A 24,031-nucleotide genomic window follows, 5' to 3' on the forward strand; every position below is an offset into this window, starting at 1 on the left:
CTCCTTGGCTCTGCTCTCTTGCTGCCTCTGTACTTTGGGGTCCATCTCTCTTCTCACTCTGCTCTTTACCCAGGCTTCCTTTCGCAAGCCAAACCACCATTCCCTTGGGCCCAAGGGCATGCCAGCATCTCTGGTTGGGGCTTTGTTGTTCTCATCAAGCAGTTTTGCTTTCACCACCAGCTTCTGCTCCCAGCTGCCCCAGGTCACTCCAGAGAGCACAGCTTGGTCCCTCTGCTGGACTGTCCCTATGCTTCCCTCAGAACACCAGCAGCAGGAGTTGTGCCTGGTCGCCAAGGCATAGAGCAAAGTGACACTGCCCCAGCAGCTGCCAAACGAGCTCTGTCCAGCAGCCCAACAAGCTCTGTCCAGCTGCCCAACGAGCTCTGTCCAGCAGCCCGCAGCCTTGGGGTGGAGGGGATACGCCCACAGTGAGTGCTGGCTATGCTTGTTTCACCTGCATAACAGTGATTGGTTCTGTAATCACAAACACGAATCAAGTTCAACACAGCAGAGGCAGGGGAGCAGAGGAGACAAGAAGGGTGTTTGGGAGAACATTCTGTTGGGTGCCCCCTGCCCTGCCTGCCCCCTGCCAGGAGTTGCTTCTCAGCCTGTGTAAACTCCGTATGTATTTAAACAGGATACCACTGACCACTGACCCCCCCACCCCGGAGCTGCCTTTGCTTATATTGCCAAGACCACCATGTCAATGATGTTGAGGGCTGCATAAACGTCACTTGGCTGTTTCCTAACTGGGATCTTTCTTTTCCATTTTCCACAACTGTAAATTATGCGATAATGATGCTAAATTTCCCGAAATAGAATGAGAAGCCGTGCTGTTAGCAGCAGTATACCAGGGTGAGGGGATGCCGTGGGTGCTGCTGGGGCTTTGTTTTTCCATCTGGAGGTGGGGTCTGTGTCCTCCGTCTCCCCAGTAACAGGACTGCCACGCACACCAGGTGAGGGTCGTGGAAGTCACATCGTACGTTTACAGGTTATTTTTCATAGCTATTTTTGAAGCTCTATGAAAAATACAGCTACCTTTAAACCCAGGCCAGCTGATTGAAAAGATCAAACGTAGCATCTGACAAGTGGAGGGCTTTTCCGTGTTATACTCACCATCTCATTGACCCTCCATTCACTCTGAAGGGTCATTTATTATTGTTCCTATTTTACCCAGAGGTCTGTGACTTGCCCAAGATCCCTGGTACGCTTGCATTTAAGGGACTAATTCCTCACAGTGAGGCTTCTTGTTTGAGATCCAAGAAAACATCAGATAAAGGGCATTCTAAATATATTTCTTTTCTATAGATGTTGATCTCCTATTACTGGAAAACAGGAATTAGCCTGTCTGCTTGAGGATGTGGTTGGTTCTTTATAAAGAGGAGATACAAGAAATTTGCACATAGACTGCCAGCTTCGTTATGTTGCCGACAGCTTCCAGCAGAAGAAGAACATTTGCAGCCAGGTATTTCGGTAAGAAGTTTATTTTATTCTATGTGTTGTATGATTACCTTTGTTCTTGGCTTCCTGCTTGAGGGATGGGGCCACTTGAGGCCACCCAGAGGAGCTATCTTGGTCTTGTAAGCTCAGAGCACTTAGCGGCGTCTGTGGTCAGGGCCCGGGCACTGACTGATGGCCCGGCCCTCACCCCTGAACTCGGGAGCTGGTTCATGTCTGCTTGAAAAACAGAGCCTTCAACATGGCCATGATTGTCAAGGGCCCTGGCTCCAGTTGCTCAGGGCTCTGATGACTTTCAGAGTCTGTAAGAATCATGTTACCCACAGACCATGGGTGCAAAACACGGAGGGCTGTGCATCCTGAGGCTGCCCAGTATCTTGCTTGGAAACAATCCAGCCAAGCAGTTAATTCAGAAACAATGAGGATGGTTCAGTAGTCCTCAGTAAACTACCCAGGAGGTAACTTAGACACAGTGGGACAACCCGCTGCGTGGTCATACAACTGTTGACTGGCTGGGTGAGTCATGCAGGTGCTGGCTGAGTGCTTGTGCAATGACATCTCATGTTCTCTGGACCTGGGTGCCTTCGGGTAATGATTGAAATCCCAGATGCTAGTGGGAGGGACATAGTCAGTGGTACTCAACCTGACTCTATGTTAGAATCATGCAGGAGCTTTTAAAAATCCCCAGGCTTTTTTCATTTTTTGGCCATGCCACATGGCATGCAGGATCTTAGTTCCTTGACCGGGGATCAAACCCATGCTCCCTGCAGTGGAAGCGCAGAGTCCTAACCACTGGACCACCAGGGAATTTCCTCCTCAGGCATTTTGAATACTGGAGATCAGGCTTAATTGGTGTGGGGTAGGTCCTGGACATCAGCAGTTCCCAGGTGACCCAAGTGTGCAGCCAGGCCTAGGAGCCACCAGACAGAGCCCAGGGAGGCCCCAGATCACACAGTAGGCTTTGCTGTGGTCTGCACAGGTATCCTCAGGGATGTGGAGTCAAGCTCTGTGTTCACAAAGCCAGCTCGCCAGAATCCCACTCTGGGCTGGACACTTGTTGCGGGACCCTTCTGGCATGTTTAACCTCTCTGAAGCTTCCTTTCTGCAATAAAGGGTGGGGAGCAGCTGAGATTAGCCTTTACTCCTGATCAGTCCTAATGCATTGCGGTGGGGGTGGGGGCGGTCTGTAAAATCTCCAGATATTTTTCTCTTCTGGGTTTATGGCATCATCTGGGTTGAAAGGAAGTCACTTGCTTTTGTGAAAGGTTCTAGCCACCAGATTTCTATGGTGTAGCAGATGTCCTCCGGCTTCAGAGTATAGATGCTAATCCTTTGAGAAAACGACAAATGAGCTATTGTGTGAGATACTTGAATTTAAAGAAATTGATTGAATTAATTTTTGTTGGGGTGAAATTCACATAAAATTAACCATTTTAAAATGAATAATTAATTCAATGGCAATTTCAAGATGTCCCACAACCACCACCTCTCTCTAGTCCAAAACATTTTCATCACCGCCCAAAAAACCCATCCCCATGAAGCAGTTCCTCCCCACCCGCCCCACCCAAGCCCTGGCAGCCACTAATCTGCTTTCTCTCTCTATGGGCTTACCTATTCTGGATATATCTTGTAAATCAAATCATTCAGTATGTGTCCTTTTGTGTCTGGCTTCTTTGACTTGGAGTAATGTTTTTGCGGTTCATCCACATTATAGCATGTATCGGAACTTTATTCCTTTAGATCGAATTAATTTCCAAATTATTATCTGACCACAAACAGCTTGGCAGCATTGTAAAAAAGGAGCAGCAGTGCCATTCTATGGAAGGCTACGGAAAGGACAGGAAAGTCAGCCAACACAGGGGAAGCGTTCTCCACCCTGTCTCTGGTCTCTCTAGTTCAGTCCTCTGTCTCCTCTCCCTCTCCCTCTGTCTGTCTCTCTTCCTCTGACCCTTCCTTCTCTTTCTCCCCACCCCATATACTCTAGAGGAGATTATTAGGGAACTTGAGCTTGCTTTTAGCTAAAATTTTCAGGGAATTAAGGCAAACAGAAAATTCTTCAGGGTTAAAATGAGGTGCTGTACTTAATCACTTTGCCCACCATTTTGTCAAGTCAAGGACATGCTGTGGAGCAGGAAGCCAGAGGCCATCCTCTACAGGTCTTGGCCTCTCATTTGGGGGGCCCTGTGCTAAAACTCTCACCCAGCCATGGGTACCACTCTTGGCTCCACCACTTGTGAGCTTTCCCTGTGCTACTGTTTTGCCTGGTCAGACCAGCTGCAGTCTCTTTGCTCCCAGCCTCCCAAACTTCTGCTTACTGAGCTGCCCAGTTCTCTCCCAAGGACTGGTGGCTTCTCCCTGCTAGTGGACCTCCTGGGCACTCCCAATCATGAATAGCCAGCCACTGGATGTCTTAATCATACTGGGGGAAAAGATGGTGGCCTCTGCCCATACCAAGCCAGAGCGTTCTGCAGAGATGGAGAAGGCAGCTCTGAATCCAGCCATTCCTACAGGTTCCCAGTTCCCTGGCCCACAAGCTGACCTTCAGGACCAAGGCCAGGGGGCAGCCTGGAAGGGGCATCCTCCATCTTCCATCATACCCTTTTCCCAGGCCTTTCCAAATCTGTTGCTTTGCTTACTTGTCCTTCCTTCGGAGCATACCCTCTCCCCTGCCTGCTGTGATACAGAGATGTGAAGAAACCATGAGAACCCAGGTGGAGAGGCAAGAATACATCCTGGGAGAACAGGAGGCTCACAGAGAGGCGAACTGAAGTCGTAGGAAGGGGAGTGGTGGGTGATGCAAGAGGAAAGGTAGAATAATGTCATGTTGAGAAACTTGGACTTTTTCTCATGGGCAATAGGGAGCTATTGAAAGTTGTAAGCGTAGGACTGATCAGAATTGTTTATATGACATGGCAGCTGGGTATGAAGTCAGCTGTTACCTGGATTCTTACAAAGGCCCCCTCACTGGTCTTCCTGGTTCTACCCATGGCCTAGTTTATCTCTTCTCAATATTGTAACTGAAACAAGGCTCTTAAACTGAAATCAGATAAGATCTATCATTCACTCAACACACCCCAATGGATTCCCATGTCACGCTTCCACCTGGCCCAGCATCACCCATCACATGATCTCCTACATACCCCACTTGCTCATCACCAGCAACACTAGCCTCCTTGGGGTTCCTCAGACACGCCAGGTCTTTGCATGTGCTCTCCCCTCTCTCCAGAGCATCCCTCCCCTCGGATATCCACATGGCTTACAAACTCACCTCTTTCAGACTTTTGCCTGAATATCCCCTCCTCTTGAGGCTTTCACTGACTGCCTGTCTGTGTCACAATGGGTTAAGTTACACAGTAACTGGGTCATGGGTCACCTGCCCATCATAGTGACTCAAAGACCCAGGCTAATGGAACAGCCATTATCTCAAGTGCTGCTGGTGGCCAGGACAGATGGCAAAGGGAGAGACTGAGCTCTAGAAGGGCCTCATGTCAGCAATGAAATCCTCAGTCTGGAACTCACACATGTCACCATCCACTTACCACTCATTGCCCCAACTACCCACAAGGGTTCAGGAAGTACAGTCCTACCACGTGCCTGGAAAGGAGGATTGGAAGTTTTGGCAAACCACACCAATGACTGCACAAATTGAATCCCGCCTTGATATTCCTATCCTTCTTTGCTGCTTTATTTTTCTTCATAGCATTTGTTATTATCTCATATATTTCTATATTTTAACAGTTTATGGAGATGTAGGGTTACATAGGATAAAATTCACCCATTCTAAGTGTACAATTAAATAATTTTTGGTAAATTTATAGAGTTCTACAACCATCACTGCAATCCAGTTTTTAGACATTTCTGTTACTGAGAAAAATTCCCTTCTGACTATTTGCAGTTAATCCCCACTCCCTGCCCCCAGCCTGAGAAACCATTGATCTGCCTTTATCTCTGTGAATTTGCCTTTTCTGGACATTTTTTGTTAAGTGGAATCGTATACTATATGGTCTTTTGCATCAGGCTTCTTGCATTTAGCATAAGATTTCTGAGGTTCACTCATGTTGTGTATATCGGTAGTTATTCCTTTTTAGTTGAATAATACTCCATTGTATGGATGTGCATTTTATTTATCCACTCACCAGCTGATTTATTATTTTAGGGCATATCCTGAAGAATGTTCCATATGCATGACAATAATGTATATTCCACTGTCATTGTGAGGAGTGTCCTATATATATCAATAGGTCAAATTGGTTAATAGTGTTGTCCAAGCCTTCTGCATTGTTGCTGATATTCTGTCTAGTTGTTCTGTCATTTATTGAGATTGGGGTAGGAAAATCTCCAACTGTTGTTATTCAACTGTCTGCTGTCATTTTTGACTTTTTTTTTCATGTATTTTGAGGCTCTTTTATTAAGTCAGTGTATGTTTTCAATCCTTATAGCTTCTTGATGTATTCACCCTTTTGTCATTATAAAATGTTCCTCTCAGTTGTTATATTTCTTTTCTTAAAGTCTATTTTACCTTATATTAACATAGCCAGTCTTATGGTTCCTGTTGCATGGCATATCTTTTCCCATCCTTTTCCTTTCAACCAGTGTGTGTCACTGAATCTACTGTGCATCTCTTATACATAGCCTATAATTAGATCTTGCAATTTCATGAAGACAATCTTTGCCTTTTGAATGGGGGTATTTAGACCACTCACATTTAATGTAATTATTTATATGGTTGGGTTTACCTTTTCCATTTTGTAATTTATTTTCTATATGTCTCCTCTATTTTTGTTCCTCTGTTCCTCCTTTACCATCTTCTTTGTATTAGATATTTTCTAGTATACCACTTTAATTTTTTTAATTAATTAATTAATTAATTAATTTTATTGGCTGTGTTGGGTCATTTTTGCTATGCATGGGCTTTCTTTTTAGTTGCGTTGAGTGGGAGCTACTCTTTGTTGCAGTGCGTGGGTTTCTCATTGCCATGGCTTCTTTTGTTGCAGAGCATGGGCTCTAGGTGTGTGGGCTTCAGTAGTTGCAGCACATGGGCTCAATAGTTGTGGCTCACAGGCTCTAAAGTGCAGGCTCAATAGTTGTGGTGCACAGGCTTAGTTGCTCCGCGGCATGTGGGATCTTCCTGGAGCAGGGATCGAACCCACATCCCCTGCATTGGCAGGCGGATTCTTTACCACTGCACCACCTAGGAAGCCCCACCACTTTAATTTTTATTGGTTTTTTTACTATATTTTTGTGTCATTTTCTTAGTGTTTGCTCTAGGGATTACAATATGCATTTTATCTTAATTAGATTAATATTTAATTCCAGTAAAATATAAAAACTTTGCTCCAAGGTAGTTCCATTTCCTCTCTCCTCCTTTGTTTTATTATTGTCATGTATGTATTACATCTATGTATTATACGCCCCCAGAGACACTATTCTAATTATTGCTTTATACACACTTAAATCTTTAAAAGATGTTTAGAGAAGAAATGAGAAAAAAATATTTGTAGAGTCTTTCATATTAACCCACATATTTATGGTTTCCCATGTGCTTCATCTCTTCCTGTGTATTTTGGTTGCCTGCTTGGGTCATTTCCTTTCAGCCTGAAGAACTTCCTTTAATGTTTCTTATGAGGCAGGTCTGCCAGCAAGAAATTCTGTTAGTCATTGTTTATCTGGGAATGTCTTAATTTTGCCTTCATTTTTTGTAGGATAGCTATTTGGATACAAAATTCTTGGTTAATGGTTTTTATTTTTCTTTCAGTCCTTTGAATATGGCCTTCTGCTTCTAGCCTGCATTGTTTCAGATGAGAAGTCAGCTGTTAATCATGTTAATATCCCCCTCCTGGTGATGAGTCCATTTTTTCTTGCTACTTTCAAGATTTTCTCTTTATCTTTCAACAGTTGGACTCTAAAATGTTGAAGTGTATAACTCTTTGTATTTAACCTGCTTGGGATTTTTTTTAAGTTTGTTACATGTGAAAAATGATATTTTTCGTCAAATTTGGGAAGTTTTTGGCCAGTATTTTTTTTAAGTCTGTATTGAATTTGTTACAATATTGGTTCTGTTTTATATTTTGGTTTCTTGGCCCCAGTGCATGTGGGGATCTTAGCTCCCTGACCAGGGATCAAACCTAAACCCCCTGCATTGGAAGACAGTCTTAACCACTGGACCACCAAGAAAGTCCCTTGGCCACTATTGTTTAAATAATTTTTAAAATAATCTTTGTGTTTCTCTCTTTTGTCATCTTCAAGGACTTACATTACACATATATTGGCATGCTTATTGTTGCTTCACAGGTCTCTGAGAGTCTGTTCTTTTTCCTTCAATTGTTTTGTTCTGTGTTTCTCTATATTCTTCAGATTGGGTAATTTCTATAGCTCTATCCTAAAGTTCACATATTCTTTCTTCTGCTATCTCCAATCTTCTGTTGAGCCCCTTTAGTGAATTTTTCATTTCAGTTATTGGACTTTCAACTCAAGAATTTCCATTTGGTTTTTTAATACTTTCTATCTTATTGAAATTCTCTATGTGTTGATCATTATTATCATGCATCCCTTTAATTCTTTTTTTTAAACTTTTATTTATTTATTTATTTACTTACTTATTGACTGTGTTGGGTCTTCATTGCTGTGCACGGGTTTTCTTTAGTTGCGATGAGTGGGGGCTACTCTTTGTTGCTGTACGTGAGCTTCTTATTGCGGTGGCTTCTCTTGTTGTGGAGCATGGGCTCTAGGCATGCAGGCTTCAGTAGTTGTGGCACAGGGGCTCAGTAGTTGTGGCTCATGGTCTTAGTTGCTCTTCGACGTGTGGGATCTTCCCGGACCAGGGATCGAACCCTTGTCCCATGTACTGGCAGGCAGATTCTTAACCACTGCACCACCAGGGAAGTCCCATCCCTTTAGTTCTTTAAACATATTTCCTTTAGTTCTTTAAATGTGTTTGCATAGGTTTTTTTTTTAAAGTATGTGTCTGTTAAATACAAAAATCTGGGAATATCCAGACAGTTTCTATTGGGTTTTTCCTAAGTATGGGCCACATTATCCTTTTCCTTTGTACATTTCATAACTTTTTAACTAAAAACTGTACATTTTAGATAGTATATTGTAGGAACTCTGAATTCTAATTTACTCACCGAAATAATGTTGTTGTTGAATTGTTTGGTAACTTGCCTGGGATAAATCTGTTAAATCTGTCTCCCCCACAATATGCAGTCACTAATATCTCTGGTTATATATATTTTTTATTCTTCCTTTTACTTTTAAACCTGGCTTCCTAGGGGTCACTCTGTTTCTGTGTAATTCAGTGATCCGCCAATGATGGGACAGATGTTGTGTTCGAACCTTGAGACAGTAGAGCTTCCATTCTCTGCCAGTAGGTCTGCATGAGGTAGAGAAATGGTATCAAAGTTCAGGTGATTTTCAAGTTTTTCAAGTTTGCCCTGGCTTTTGCTTCCTGCTGGACCCTTCACATTACCTCTGCACATGCCCACAGTCTTAGGGTTGGCAGGAGTGTATGGGTACCCTGAGCCTTTCTGGTCTCCCCTGTACATGCATGCAGCCTAAGCCAGGAACACATTTACCCCAACAATGACTACAAATTCAGACACAGCATTAGTTCTCCTCATTCACTTGCTGCCAGGATTGTCTATTCCACTGACAATGCCACTGGCTGGGGGCATCACCCACTGCTCAAAATTAAATGAGCCACTTTTGACTTCGTCAGCAGAGTTGGTGGTCCCCATGATGTGCCCCACCCTGGCAGAACCTCTGTGAGGACTGAGCTGGGGAAAGTGGGATAGAAGCACCCCTTGGCAGGAACACCACAGATTCTCACCGTTCTCACCTAAAGTATAGCAGTTTTTCAAGTGTAAGTGATTTTCAGATTGTTGCATTCCTTTGGTCAATTTCAGAGTATGGAAATGATTGTTTTTGTCAATTTTGTCCAGATTTATAGTTGCATTTGGGGGAGAGGTTTTGCTGACCTCATCACTCAGACGTAGCTGGAAGTCCTGCCTCCTGCTTGCTTATTTCATCTATTATCAATCTCCCCTCTCCTATTAAGATACAGGCTCTATTCTGCAGGCTTTGTTGCTCTTACCCCTTTGGTCACTATTCAAGCACCACATAGAATAAGCAGGGAAGGGCGAAGGTTAAGGTTAGAGCTGTTTTCACAGTGCCTAGGATGATGTCTGACACATAGTGTGTGCTTAATAACTGTTGAGTGAATGAACGAATAGCATGGAGAGAAGACTAATGGAGGTCAGGTGGCTTTCTTGAGGATCTGAGTCAATAAGAATATAAAGGGGACAGTGGGTTCAAGAGATGGTGGAGGAAAAAGATGGACAATGCTTGGTGGTGCTGGACAGTGAAAGCACTGAGGATGTCTGAGCAACTAATTTTGGTGTTGCAAAGTATTTCTGCAGAATTCCAGCCCTTTGTCACAGAGCTAAACACACATGTACCTGGCTCAGGAGTCAGAGAAGCTGAAGAGGCTCCATGGGAAGGTGGGACAATGGCAGGTCTAGCTGCTGCTTCATGCCAGTGAGGTGAATCAGCTTATCAGCAACAATGCCCAAGTGCTCCCAAATCCCCCAAGAATCTCCCTGTAGCCCAGCCTATGGGGAACATACAAGAAAGGGAATCCCGGGACGTGTACTTCAGCCTTAGCAAGTTGCATTAGAAAGCCATCACAGGTTCTTCTTCTCTGATTTTGGATATGGGAAGCCAATGGAAGATATGAGACCATTCTAACATGCCAGCAGGATGACTCTAAGAGGGGAAGCTAATGCGCAGGGGAGAAGAGGCCAAGGCAGGGAGACGTTTTAGCATTACAGGGAAAGCTGATGAGAAGCCAGGCCAATATGGTAGTGGCAGAGGCAGAACAGTCTAAGAATATGGAATGCACAGAGCTGGGTGTCTGGCTCATGAGGAAGGGAGGGAGAGAGGAGGAAAGTCAAGGCCTAGCCTTCTGGTTTGGGCATCTGGGAGGGAGGATGTGCCATTGTTGGGAGGGGACACAGAAGGGACAGGTGTGAGGAGGACTGCTGAGTGCCATTCCCAACTGACCCTTCCAGCATTCTCTGTCCTCTCACTATCCCATCTCACCAACTCCAACCCCATCCATCCATCCATCCATCCATCCACCATGCATTCCCTGTGCGCTGCTCTGGGCAACAGCTCTGTGAGTGAAGAGAGATACCCACTGCCCAGCTTCACACAAGCAAGAATCCATGGCACCTGCCCAGTACCCAACACCATAGACACTGCATTGGGGCTTGTGCTTATCTGCAGGGGACTCAGCAGCTTTCAACTGCAGGTCTCCTTGGCTTCTGGGGGGATCAGCTTCTTGGGGACTGATCTGGTAGGGATGGTGCAAGGTGTATATAGAGGGCAGCATCTCTGATTGTCTCGCCCACCCACTCTGGCCCTTCATGGTGGAGGAACTCTCAGAATTTAGCTAAAGCCCTATCCAACCTATGGACGCCCCTCAGACCCCAGCCCACCCACACTCCATCCCGCACATTGCCTTTGCCTTCATGTCTCTGCTCTGTGAGCAGCTCTGTCCCCACACCCCTTGTCCTGCCTAAGTGCGTGACTTCCCTCCTGGCATCCTGGACTTTGTGTGCCAGCCAAGGTCTGGCTTCACCTGCCCACTCCTCTGGCTTCTTGGAAGTAACCTTGAGTGAGGACTCCCTGCTTGCCTCCCACTGTCCCTGCAGGCAAGACTTAACCGCAGGTCTACAAAAGTTTATATAGCCTGTACTGCTGGCCAACAGTCACTGTTCTAGATGCTTGAACACATATGCAAAGATACAGCCCTCCTCTCAAGGAGCTTGTGGACTGCAGAAGGACAGGGCTCTGATGGAGGGTGTAGAAGGAGAGCAGGAAACAGGAAGAGGTTATCAATGCTGCCCCTGAGTCAGCACAGGGTCCCAGAGCAGGGAACAGCCAAGTCAGCCCTTAGAGAATGGGCAAGGAGCAGCCAGGTAGGCAGCCCACAGCGGGCATTCCTGGAAGAGGGCCAGGGCTGTGCCAGGCTCTCTGAGGCCTCCATCCTGCTCCTCCCCAGGCTCCTGCACAAGCCCCAAGCCCAGCCTGTGACACCAGACACACAGCACCAACACAGGCTGAGTTGGAAACACCTGGCCACCCTGGTGTCTCCTCCACACAGTGTCCTCTTGGCCAGCTGTCTTTTAGAAGCCTGCTGATAAACGCTGATGCCGTTTGGGGAAGGAGGGAGAGGGGAGGGGCAGTGTCAACCCCTTAGCACCCATTCCTCCCCAAGGATGTACACCTGTACCTGGTAGCACAGGGCCCCTAGGGAATGAGACAGAGGTAAGATTTTCTTCCTCTTCTTTTTAAATGAAAGAGCAGTGAGGGAAGGACTTATGCTGCCACCGAACTAAAAATAATAACAAATATTAGCTTTGAGATCACATTGCCCAGTTTACAACTCACTTCAGCATGGTGATCTCATTTAACTCCTGCAGCCAGCCTGTGAGATAGTCACGTTTCCATTTTACAAATGAGGAAAGTTAACTCTTTCCATACTGCTCCCCAGCTGGGAAGTGGTAAAGATGTGTCCTAGTCTGTCTTCCCCAAAAGCAGAGCCCGAGGGCTTGGGTGCAGGTGATTTATTTGGGAGATGATGCCAAGAAGCAGGAATGAGGGTGTGGGGAGAGTGAGACACAGAAGGAAGGAAGGCCTGTGTAAAGGGCCTTATCAAGGTTGCGCTGTCAGCAACAGACTGACTTCTACAGAACCCTGAGAAGAGTAGGGAATGCCTCCTAGATGGTCCCAGAAGGACAGAGGCTGGAGAATTACCCTGCTCCCTTTCTCATTCACCTGAAGGCTGCCCCCAGGGATGTGGAGGCCCAGCACTTCTAGGCTTCATTCACTGGCACAGGGTCTATGGGGTCCTTTGGCTTCAGAGAAGGCCCCAGCAGCTGAGAGCCTGGCGTGGGAACCACCAGTGGATAAGAATTCTTTATCATACTTGTGACTGAAGTCAGAACTGGTCATAGGGATCAGACTTGAGGCACCCAGAGCTGTGTTACAAGCTGCAGCCTATGTCCCTCATGCATCTCTTTTCCAAGCTGGGGGCAGTATGTGAGCTGGACAGGCCTGGGGAGACGTGGATTGGGGGTCCTGGGAAACCCAGTGCAGAGGTGCAGTGATGGGGCTGGGGAGCAGTGAGAGACAGAGGGACCAGAAGAAACAAGATGAAGAGTCCTACTTCATGGTGGTCCCAGAAGGGTCCCTGTCTTCAAGAGTCCCCATGGGAGCTGGAATTCTCTTTCTCACAGTGAGGAGGAAGGGCAGGTGTGTTAGTCAGCTCAGGCTACCGTAACAAAGTGTCACAAGCTGGGTGGCTTAAACAACAGCAATTGATTTTCTCATAATTCTGGAGGGTTAAATTCTAAGATCAAGGCATCATCACATTTGGTTTCTTCTGAGGCCTCTCTCCTTGGCTTGTAGACGGCCATCTTCTTCCTGTGTTTTCACATGATCTTTTCTCTGTGCATGTCTGTGTCTTAATCTCTTCTAAGGACACCATTGATATTGGATTAGGACCCATGTTAATGACTCATTATAACTTAATTGCCCCTTTAAAGATCTCATGTCCTGGGCAGGGATGGGGAGGGTGGGGGGGAGTTGAGGGAGGGAGGGAATATGGGGATATGTGTATAAATTCAGCTGATTGACTTTGGTGTACCTCAAAAACTGGTACAAGAGTGTAAAGCACTTATATTCCAATAAAAAATTTTTTTTAAAATTAAAAAAAAATTTGTTGGAAAAAAAAAAAGACCTCATGTCCAAATACAGTCACATTCTGAGGTACTAGGGGTTAAGACTTCAACATATACATGTGGGGTGGGCAAATTCAGCCCTTGATAGCAGAGAAGAGCCTTTATGCTCTCCTGGATCCTAAGCTGTTGGCCCTGAGGAACAGTGAGGCATCTGTGCCCCAGCAACAATCAGGCTGGAAAGAGACTGGGCAGAGCCCTCAGCCAGTGTCTAGACAGAAACTTGGCCTGATACACTGCCCTCCTGGAGCCAAGCGGAAGCCCACACTTATCCACCCTCAGCAACTGAACCAAACAGGGGCCGAGTCAGGGGCTTTCCTTAGGGAACCAGTTTCTTATGCTGATTTCTGTTCCTGCACATCTGGGAGAAATGACTCGACCCTGAGAGTGGTTGCGAAATGGCGAACCACAGTGAGGGCTCACAGTTCTTCTGTGCTCTCCTGTGATCTCATTTACCGCTGCCCCAGCTGTGTGGGAGCAGAGCAGCTCTCCCTGTTGGCCAGATAAGGAAGCTGAGATTCAGGAAATTTGTTGACTCCCAAGGGCACACTGCTACTGAGCAACAGTGGCAGGACTCAACCCAGATCTGAGCTGACCCATCTCTACTGCTCCTTCGTAGCTGCACCTCTGCCTTTAGGGACATTAGCTGCACCTCTTGGCCATAGCCATCAGGTCCCCCACCCAAATCTGGAATGTGTATCCATTCGGCTTTCCACAGTATGACTGGATTAGTGGTATAAACAGGCTTCTCTCAGCATGTTTGATGGCTGGCACGTAAGACTGCCAGCCAGTTGCCATAGCAACTGCTGGGAAGAAGCACGATGGTGGGAAGAAGCAGCATCTTGGTGGCCAAGGTGGAAGGTGAGGATTAACATGGGGACAAAGATGCTTATAACATGGACTTTCAGATACGTGCCCTAAATGTCATCTAAGAGTCAATACATCCTGAAGACCAGCTTAGCCCAGTGTTCAGTTGAGAAACTGTTTTCTTCTTTTTATGGCTGAGTAATATTCCATTTGTGTGTGTGTGTGTGTGTGTGTGTGTTACATCTTTTTTATCCATTCACCTCTCGATGGACATATAGGTTGCTTCCATGCCTGGCTATTGTAAATAGTATACCAGACACAAACACAACATTGTAAATCAACTATACTTAAATTTTTAAAAATAAAATAGCATTCTATTCCCCTTCTCCCCCCCCCCAAAAAGAAACTGTTTTCTCTCTTCTACCCAGACCTCTGCTCCCTCTTCTTAGCCTTATGTCGTGATCCAGTCCTTGTTAACTTTCCAGTGAACAGGGAAAGTCAACCCTCCTACCCTGACACTGGCATCATTTTGCCAGTTCTGAAAAGATAAGAATAGTCTTTAAAGAAAGCCAGGAAATCTTAGTTCCACCAATTACTTACTCTGCGGTCTTATTCCTTTGATATAATCTCTCCACTTGGGTTCCTCGCTATAAAAAGGAGATCATGATAGGCCATGTCTCCTTATAAGGATTGCATAGCTAATAAAAAACAGAGTTCAAGGAAGGGTACAGGGTAATTCCTGAATGAATAGAAATTCCCTTTCAGGTAAACCATTGGATCCTACTGTTAATCTTAGGCTGTGAACTGTTGCCTTTGGGAATTTTTTTTAAAGGAAGTAGAATAATGGGTTTGTACTTGATGGAGACTCTATGTGCAGACACAGGGACTCTATACTTGGAGCCAGGCACCCAGTCTTACTTCTCCAGTGTTCAGGGAATGCAAATCCAAGACCAGTCAACTGAGGGTCCCAGAGAAAGGCAGATCATCCTAGAGATGAGAGCTAGCTGGGGCTATTAAAGGTGAACTCAATGATTCCCCAATGAAGAGTTGATAATTAATTTGTCACTCAGTACGCATTAGTTGTGCCAAGAACTGTTCTAGGCACTGGGAATACTGTAGGTATCAAAATAAATCCCTGCTTCCTGGAGCTCACATTCATCACTTGCACTAATAGTGCAGTGATCTAAAGGAAGTTGTTCTCTGAAGTCTTCCATGTGGGTCACAGACCTCTGGGAGATGAATCAGGATCTTCTAGGGATGAGGAGGTGGGAGGCGCAGTAGGAGTTGTTTGAAAAAGGATAGTTACTATGCAACAGCTATTAAAATGTAAAGACCCAGGCTTCTGGTTTTATCATTGGCATGTAAAAAGCTTAGAAATTATCACTCCCACCCTTACAACAAGGAAAAAACTAAATGAACTTAAAATCAATGACTTCTTTGACCCACCAGAGAATTGAGGTCACAGAGCAATACCCCAAATCTAGAGACATAAGGGAATTTAGAAAATAACAGCCAAGATATGGCAGAGATTTTGGAATTATCAGACAACTAATTTAAAATAACTATGATTAGTATGTTAAGAATGCTAATAGAAAAAGTAGACAGCATGCAAGAACAGATGGCTAATGTAAGCAGAGATATGGAAACTAAGAAAGAATAAAAAAAGAAATGCTAGAAATAAACATTGCAACAGAAATGAAGAGTGCCTTTGATGGGCTCATCAGTAGACTGGACACAGCTAAGGAGATAATCATGAAAATATGTCAATAGAAAACTCAAACTGAATGCAAAGGACAAAAATAAAAAATTCAGAAAGAATATCCAAGAATGGTGAGATAATTTCAAAATGTGTAATAAGCACATAGTTGGAATACCAGTAGGAGAAGAGAGAAAGGAACGGAAGAAATGTTTAAGGTAATAATGGCCAAGAAAAATTTTCCAAAACCAATGACTGTATAGTACAGAATTTAAGTTTGCCCAAAAAGAGGGCTAGCTTTTGTCCTTGGCTTCTGGGAGATAATCTTGGTCATACCTGATAGGAATGTCTTAATTTAGAGCAAGGGTTGGCTACACCAGATCTTAGAGTATTGCTAACACCTGATAGTAGAGGCTGCCCATGCTAGAAAGACCAATCATGTGATTCAAGGTGGGAGCTTTGGGTTAGGTGGTATCAGTCAACCCTGAGGCCTGAGATCAATCAGGTAGATAGTCAATCATGCCTATGTAATAGAGCCCAAATAAAAACTCTGAAGAATGAGGCTCTGGCAAGCTTCTTGCTTGGCATTACTCTGTATTGTCACACATTGATGCTGGCTGGGCAATATGTCCTGACTCCATGAGAGAGAACAATGGAAACTGTGCATTTGGAACCTTCTCAGACTCTGCCCTATTCATTATTTCCTTGGTTGATTTTAATTTGTATTGTTTCCCTGTAATAAACCACAGCTGTGAATATAATAGCTTTCAGTGAATTCTGTGAGTCCTTCTAGCAAATTACTGACCTGAGGGTGGTTTGGGGGAAAACCCCCAAACTTGCATTTGGTGTCAGGAGTGAGGTTGGTCTTATGGAGAACTGTGTGCCCTCAAACTTGATAGCTGACTCTAAGCTTTGTGGCTTGGGCAACTCCAGGCAGTGACAGTCAACAAACCACAGCTCCTGGAAGTTCAGCGAACACCAAGTAGGATAAAATTATATACATATAAGGCATATCATATTCAAATCGCAGAAAACAAAGGATAGAGAAAATCTTGAAAGAAGCTGGGGGTAGGGAGAACCACCTTACCTTCAAGTAACAAGGATAAGAATTACATCAGATTTCCCATCAGAAACATACAAGCAAGAAGAGTGGAGTGAAATACTAAAAGTATTGGAAAAAAATCCCAACCAATTAGAATTCTATATATATTGAAATTATTCTTCAAAAGTGAAGGCTAAATACTTTCTCAGACAAAGAAAAATTGAGAGTATTCATCACTACTAGACTTGTTCTGCACAAAACATTAAAAGAAGTTCTTCAGAGAGAGAGAAAATGATATAGGTTAGAAACTGAAATCTACATAAAGAGTATCCAGAGAAAAAAGTAAATGAAGGAAAAATAAATTTTTTTCTTTTTCTTATTCTTACTTGATCTAATAGATAACTGCGCAAAGTAACAATAGTAAGAATGTGTTGGGTGATTATGGTATACAGATAGCTGAGACTAGTAACAGCAATGTTGTAAGGAACAGGAGGGAGGAATTGGGAATACTCTGTTATAAGGAACCTGTACTATTTGTGAAGCGGTAGTACAGTGTTATTTGAGAGTGGACTTAGATTAACTGTAAATATATATTGCAAACTCTAGGACAACCACAAAATTTTTTAAAAATAAGTATAATCAATATGCTAAAAAGAAATAGATGATTTGAATATGCCTACCACTATTAAGGAAATTGAATCAATAAGTAATAAATTTCCAAAAAAGAAACCACCAGGCTGAAATGGTTTCACTAGTGTATTTTAGCAAACATTTAAGGAAGAAATGATACCAATTCTCTACAGTCTCTTCCAGAAAATAGAAGTAGAAGGATCTCTTCCTAATTCATTCTGTGTAGTCAACATTACCCTAATACCCAAAGCAGATAGAGACAAGAAAGGAAAGCTACAGACAAATAGCTCCTATGAATATAGATGCAGAATTCCTCAACAAAATATTAGCAAAATGAATCCAACTTCCCTGGCAGTCCAATGGTTAAGAAAGGGGTGCAGGTTTGATCCCTGGTCAGTAAGCTAAGATCACCACATGCCTCATGGCCAGAAAACCAAGACATAAAATAGAAGCAAATTCAACAAAGACTTGAAAAATGGTTCACATTTTCAAAGAAAATGAACCCAACAATTTATAAAAAGAATTATATAGCACAACCAAGTGGGGTTTATTGCAGATGTGCAAGACTGGTTGAACATTCAAAAAAAAAATCAATTTAATCCACCATATCAATAGGCTAAAGAAGAAAAATCATATAATCAAATGAACTGATATAGGAAAAAAATTTGACAAATTCATCACCTATTCACAATAAAAACTCTCAGCAAACTGTGAAAAGAGGAGGATCCCCTCAACTTGATAAAGAACATCTCAAAAAAACTATAGCTAGCATGATAATGATGAGAAACTGGATGTTTTCTCCCTGTATTGGGAACAAGACAAGGATGTTCCCTTTAACCACTGCTATTCAACATTGTACTGGAAGCTCTAGCTAATGCAATAAGACAAGAAAAGGAAATAAAAATTATACAGATTGGGGAGGAAGTTTTAACTGGCTTCCTTCACAGATGATAGGATTATCTATGCAGAAAATCACAAAGCATCTACAAAAAACCCGAAAAACCTCCTAGAACTAAAAAGCAACTATAGAAAGGTCACAGGATACAATGTTAATATACAAATCAGTTGCTTTCCTTTATACTTGTTTAAAATGAACCAGTGGAATTTGAAAATAAAAGGACAATGCCATTTACATTAGTCTGAAAAATTAAATACATACATAATGATCTAACAAAAGATGTAGAGAATCTACATGCAGAAAAACTACAAGACTCTGATGAAGAAGTCAGGATCTAAATAAATGAAGAGTTCAAGTGTTAGTTCTTCTCAACTTGATCTATAGATGTAGCACAATCTCAATAAAAATCCTGGCAAGCTATTTTGTAGGTATCAGCACACTGATTCTAAAGTTTACATTGAATGGCAAATGACCCAAAGCAGCCAACATGAAACTGAAGAAGAGTAACATAGTTGGAGGAATCACATTACCCAAATTCAATTTAATTATATTAAAGTTATGGTGACCAATATAATGTGATATTGGCAAAAGGATAGACATATAAATGAATGGAATCACATAGAAAGCCCAAAAATAGACCCACATAAATATAGTCAACTGATCTTTGACAAAGAAGCAGAGGTAATTTAATGGAGAGAGGATAGTGCTTTTAACAGCTGTTGCTAGAACAAGTGTATGTCCACAGACAAACAAAAAAAGGAGCTTGGTACAGACATTATACCTTTAGCAGAAATTAACTCAAAATGATAATAGACCTAAACATGAAATACAAGATATGAAATTTATAGAAGAAAACATAGGAAAAAATCTGAGTGACTTAGGTTAGCAATGAGTTTTTAGATACAACACCAAAATGGTGTTCCATTAAAATAAAACTATTAAAATTCAAAACTTCCAAGAAAGAACTTAAGAGAATGAAGCCATGGACTGGGAGAAAATATTTGCAAAATAAGTTTTTTTAGTTGTATGAGTTTTTTAAAGTATATTCTAGATACAAGTGACTTAATAGATGTAAGATATGCACAGATTTTCTCCTATTCAGCAGATTATCTTTACTCTTTCTTCATGGTGTCCTTTGAAGCACAAAAGTTTTTCATTTTGATTACATCCAGTTTACCTTTTTTTTTTCTTCTTTAGCTTTCTTCTGTGAGTTTATAGTTTTAGCTCTTTAGGTCTTTGATACATTTTTAGATTAATTTTTATATATGGTATAAGGAAAAGGTCCAACTTGATTCTTTTGCATTGTGGATATTGAGTTGTCCCAGCACTATTTGTTGAAAGGACTATTCTTTCCTTATTGAATTGTCTTCACACCCTATTAAAAATCAGTTGACCATAAATATGAGTGTTTATTTCTGAACTCTTGATTCTATTCTAGTACTGAAGGGTCCCTCAGGATGCAGGACTTTCAGTGCTAAAATCAGGATAATCCAGAGCAAACTAGAAAACTACAGCTGAGTAGGGCTTGGCCAACCACTGCCCATGTTCCTCTCTCTAATTTTATATACATTTCAGTGCATCCCAACCCCTCAAGTACTGGATCCATCCTTCCTTTGAATTATCACCATAGAAATCATTGCATGCTCAAGGAAAGAATTCAAACAGCATAGAAAAGTGTAAAGCAGAAAACAAATGACTCCAAACTTCCATCCCTATTCTACAGAAATAACTACCGTTATCTCCAAAAATTTTTGACACATATATGCATTTTTCCTTTTGATAAGGACAGAAGTGGAATTGGAACATGCATACAGTTTTTTGTTTGTTTGTTTGTTTGTTTGTTTTGGAGCAGAGAAAGGTTTATTGCAGGACCATGCAAGGAGATGGGTGGCTCATGCCCTAAAAAGCCCCAGGCTCCCCAAAGGATTTCTGCAAAGCATTTTTATTTATTTATTTTTTCTTCAGATCTTTATTGGAGTATAATTGCTTTACAGTACTGTGTCAGTTTCCAATGTATAACAAAGTGAATCAGCTGTATTTATACATATATCCCCCTTATCCCCTTCCTGTTGCGCCTCCCTCCAACCCTCCCTATCCCACCCCTATAGATCATCACCAAGCATCAAGCTGATCTCCCTGTGCTATGCATCAGCTTCCCACTAGCCATCTATTTTACATTTAGTAGTGTATATATGTCAGTTCTACTCTCTCACTTCTTCCCAGCTTCCCCTTCCCACCCCCCACCATGTCCTCAAGTCCATTCTCTACATCTGCGTCTTTTTTCTTGCCCTGCCACTGGGTTCATTGGTACGATTTTTTTAGATTGCATATGTAATGCATACAGTTTAACAACCAGCTCTTGAAGCTGTACAATGTCCACTTTATGACTGTACATCAGTCATTTCACAATACCCCAGTGATCAGCCTTTAGCTCTGCTGAAGACTAGGTCCCCTGGAAAGCTGACTCTGAGATGGAGGTCAGCGTGGAGTAAGTTTATCGAAGAGTGATGTGTGTGGGAAGTCAGGAAGCAGGGCTGAGCACAGGGAGAAGTTGGACTGCTATGCAGGCATGACAGTGACCTCAATTGGCTCCATGCTCAGCTGAGGCTGGAGTGGGCCTCCAGGGCTATGCAAAATTGGGGCAAGAGGCCAGGCCATTATACCCCCACAAAGAACAACCATTGGTGGCAGCTGCCCCCAGGAAGGGCGTGTACATTTGATGAGGAACTCTCCAGTGGAGGTGGAGGCCAAGGGCTGTGCATCAGCAGCTGGAGGACTAGACTCTTTAGTCCCGGGGGCATCGGGGTGACACAACAAAGCCCACTGAAGGTCATTACAAACAAGGCTGTGAATGCACCTTTCTCTGCAAGATAAAGTGTCTGCAAGATATACTCTTAGAAACTGGTTCACTGCAACTGGGGATGCATTGCATTTCCCTCCTTAGTCATGGTAGCAGCCACCCCATCATTGGGCCACAGCTGCCTTTGGAGGGTATTGTTCTTCTCTCTGCTCAGTCTCCCTGGGTTGATGGATGAGGAGGCAGGCTTTGTCCCCTCCCTGCAAGACAAGTCACTGTTGTCCCTGTGTCCTACCTGCATCAAAAAATGGTAACTCCAAATGGCTGAGGTAGAATGGGAAGGGGTTTAGGCCCATTTTGTGATGAAGTCCTCTTTGTTATGAATGTGCTTTAACATATGTTACTGAAGCCATGATTTGACAACTTTCAAAAAGTCTTTATCCTTTAAATTTGCCATCATGGGTCACCAGAATGAATTAAATGCCTCAAAAGCAGATTTCTTGGCCTATCAGCAGTTTGGGGGCCTTGGAGGTAGAGAATGGAAGATCTATCACACAGGTACCATATGGTACACACCTGTGCCTATGTCCTCACTATGGAAACAGACAGGGGCCACCTGGTGTTATACACCCTGGCAGGCTGGGGTTTAGACACCAGCTTAGCCCCTGGTAGCTGGTGATGAGCCTCACTTTTTTCTTAGAATGGGAATTGGCAAACCACCTTTGGGTGGTGATGCATGTGAACAGAGATAATAGGGCCCAGCGCATGGTGGGTACTCAGAAAACGGTAACTGCTAGGATAATAAGGATGGTAACAACTGCAGTTAGGGGGATGTTGACACCTGGCACGCCATGCTACTCACCACATCAGGGCTTCTTCTGAGACTGTATGCATGCAGGGCTGGGAAGGCAGACCCATCATGAACAGGCACCTTGGGACCCCTGAGGCCTGATTCATGTGCCCACAGAAAAGAAGAGAAATAGGCCCCATGTTAGTCCCCATGCTGCCACCTCTGGCCATTGTCCCTTTTTCTCTGAGCTCCAGAGTTCTGTGTTCAAGCCTTTGCCTTGGGACTGATTCTCTCTGCAACTCACGGTGCTGTGCAAGGGCCTTGAGACAGGGCCTTTCAGCAAAAGACAAAGGTGCCCCTTCTTCCAGGCTGAGCCAGCCCCAAGCCCAGACCCTATGGCTTGTTAAGCAGAGCACCCACCCCCATGCTTCTTCAACCAGGTGTACTACTGTTAGTAGGGCCTAAAATGCCCAGCCCCACCTAGGGGCCCTCACAATCTGTGCCCAAAATTATCAGATTGGGATCTTCATAAATCCCTTGGGATATCAGTGGAGACTTAAATTCAAAATTAAAAATTTGGAAAGAGGAGCAAGATGCCATGTGTACAGGCCAGAGCTGCCCCCCATTGCCTTACCCAGGGATAGAGCAGGACACTGCATAGTGCCTTATTCTCTGCTCTCTCTCAAACTCAGTCCTGGGTATGGACTCAGGATGGAATGTCACAGGCCCTGCCTTTATTATTTTTTCTTGCCTAATTGCTCTGGCTACAACCTCCAATACAGACTAGTAAGAGAAGATATCCTTTTAAATCTGTTGAGACCTGTTTTGTGGCCTAACATTTGGTCTATCCAAGGATGTGTTCCCTGTGCACTTGAGATGAATGTGTATTCAGCTGTTATTGGGTACAGTGTTGTATAGATGTTCTGTTAGGTCTAGGTGTGTCTTTGTTGATATTCTATCCATTATTGAAAGTGGAATACTGAAATTTCCAGTTACCATTGTTGCATTCTCCATTTCTCCCTCAAGTCTATTTTTGCTTCATGAACTTTGGTGCTCTATTGTTAGGCAAATATATATTTATAATTATTATATCTTGATGTATTGACCCTTTTATTAACATATATTTTCCTTCTTTCTCTCTTGTAATAATTTTTGTCTTGAAGTCCATTTTATCTGATTTTAGTATAGCCACTCCAGCTCTCTTTTGGTTACTGTTCTTATGGAAAATCTTTTTAAGTCCTTTTACTTTCAACATATTTGTGTCTTTGAATCTAAAGTAACACTTTTTAAAGAGTATATTGTTGGATTTAAAAAAAAAATCAATTCAAAGATTCAAAGGGGAAGCTGAGATGAAGCAAGAGAGTAGCATAGACATATATATACTACCAACTGTAAAATAGATAGTCAGTGGGAAGTTGTTGTATAACAAAGGGAGTCCAACTCGAGGATGGAAGATGCCTTAGAGGACTGGGGCGGGGAGGGTGGGGGGGACTCGAGGTGGGGGGAGTCAAGGAAGGGAGGGAATATGGGGATATGTGTATAAAAACAGGTGATTGAACTTGGTGTACCCCCCCCCCCCAAAAAAAAAATCAATTCTACCTATGCCTTCCTTTATTTGGAGAGTTTAATTCATTTACATGTAATGTAATTAGTGATAAGAAAGGACTTACTGCTACTATTTGCTGTTTCTTTTCCTATGTGTCACATCTTTTTTGTTTCTCACATTGTCAATTACTGACTTCTTTTGTATTAAATGGATATTGTCTGTCATAATCTTTTAATCACCTTGTTGTTTCTTTGACTGTATAGTTTTGGGGTTATTTTCTTAGTGGTTGCTGTGGGGATTACACCTTGATCTATGTCAATCTAGCTTGGATTAATAAAAACAGTATACAGAAGCTTTTATTTTTTAATTGAAGTATAGTCAATGTACATTATATAAGTTATAGGTGTGCTATGTAGTGATTCACAATTTTAAAGGTTATATTCCATTTATAGTTATTATAAAATATTGGCTATCTTCCCCATGTTGTACAATATATCCTTGAGCCAATCTTACACCCAAGAGTTTGTATTTTCCACTGTCCCCACCCCCCGCCACTGGTAACCACT

At 43.1% G+C, this 24,031-nt stretch overlaps 1 protein-coding gene across 1 annotated transcript in view; it reads left to right on the forward strand.

Annotated features, from left to right (window-relative positions):
- Window positions 1–1,416: 1,416 nt before the first annotated feature.
- ARHGAP22 (Rho GTPase activating protein 22) overlaps window positions 1,417–24,031 on the forward strand; it is a 179,357-nt gene continuing 156,742 nt past the window's right edge. Inside the window, exon 1 of the mRNA XM_057734871.1 lies at window positions 1,417–1,473. Coding sequence (XP_057590854.1) covers window positions 1,422–1,473 — 52 coding nt within the window. The 5' untranslated portion in view covers window positions 1,417–1,421. The remainder of the gene's footprint in view (window positions 1,474–24,031) is intronic.

The sequence above is a fragment of the Hippopotamus amphibius genome, chromosome 5, assembly GCF_030028045.1.
Source record: "Hippopotamus amphibius kiboko isolate mHipAmp2 chromosome 5, mHipAmp2.hap2, whole genome shotgun sequence".
NCBI classification, from domain to species: Eukaryota; Metazoa; Chordata; class Mammalia; order Artiodactyla; family Hippopotamidae; genus Hippopotamus; species Hippopotamus amphibius.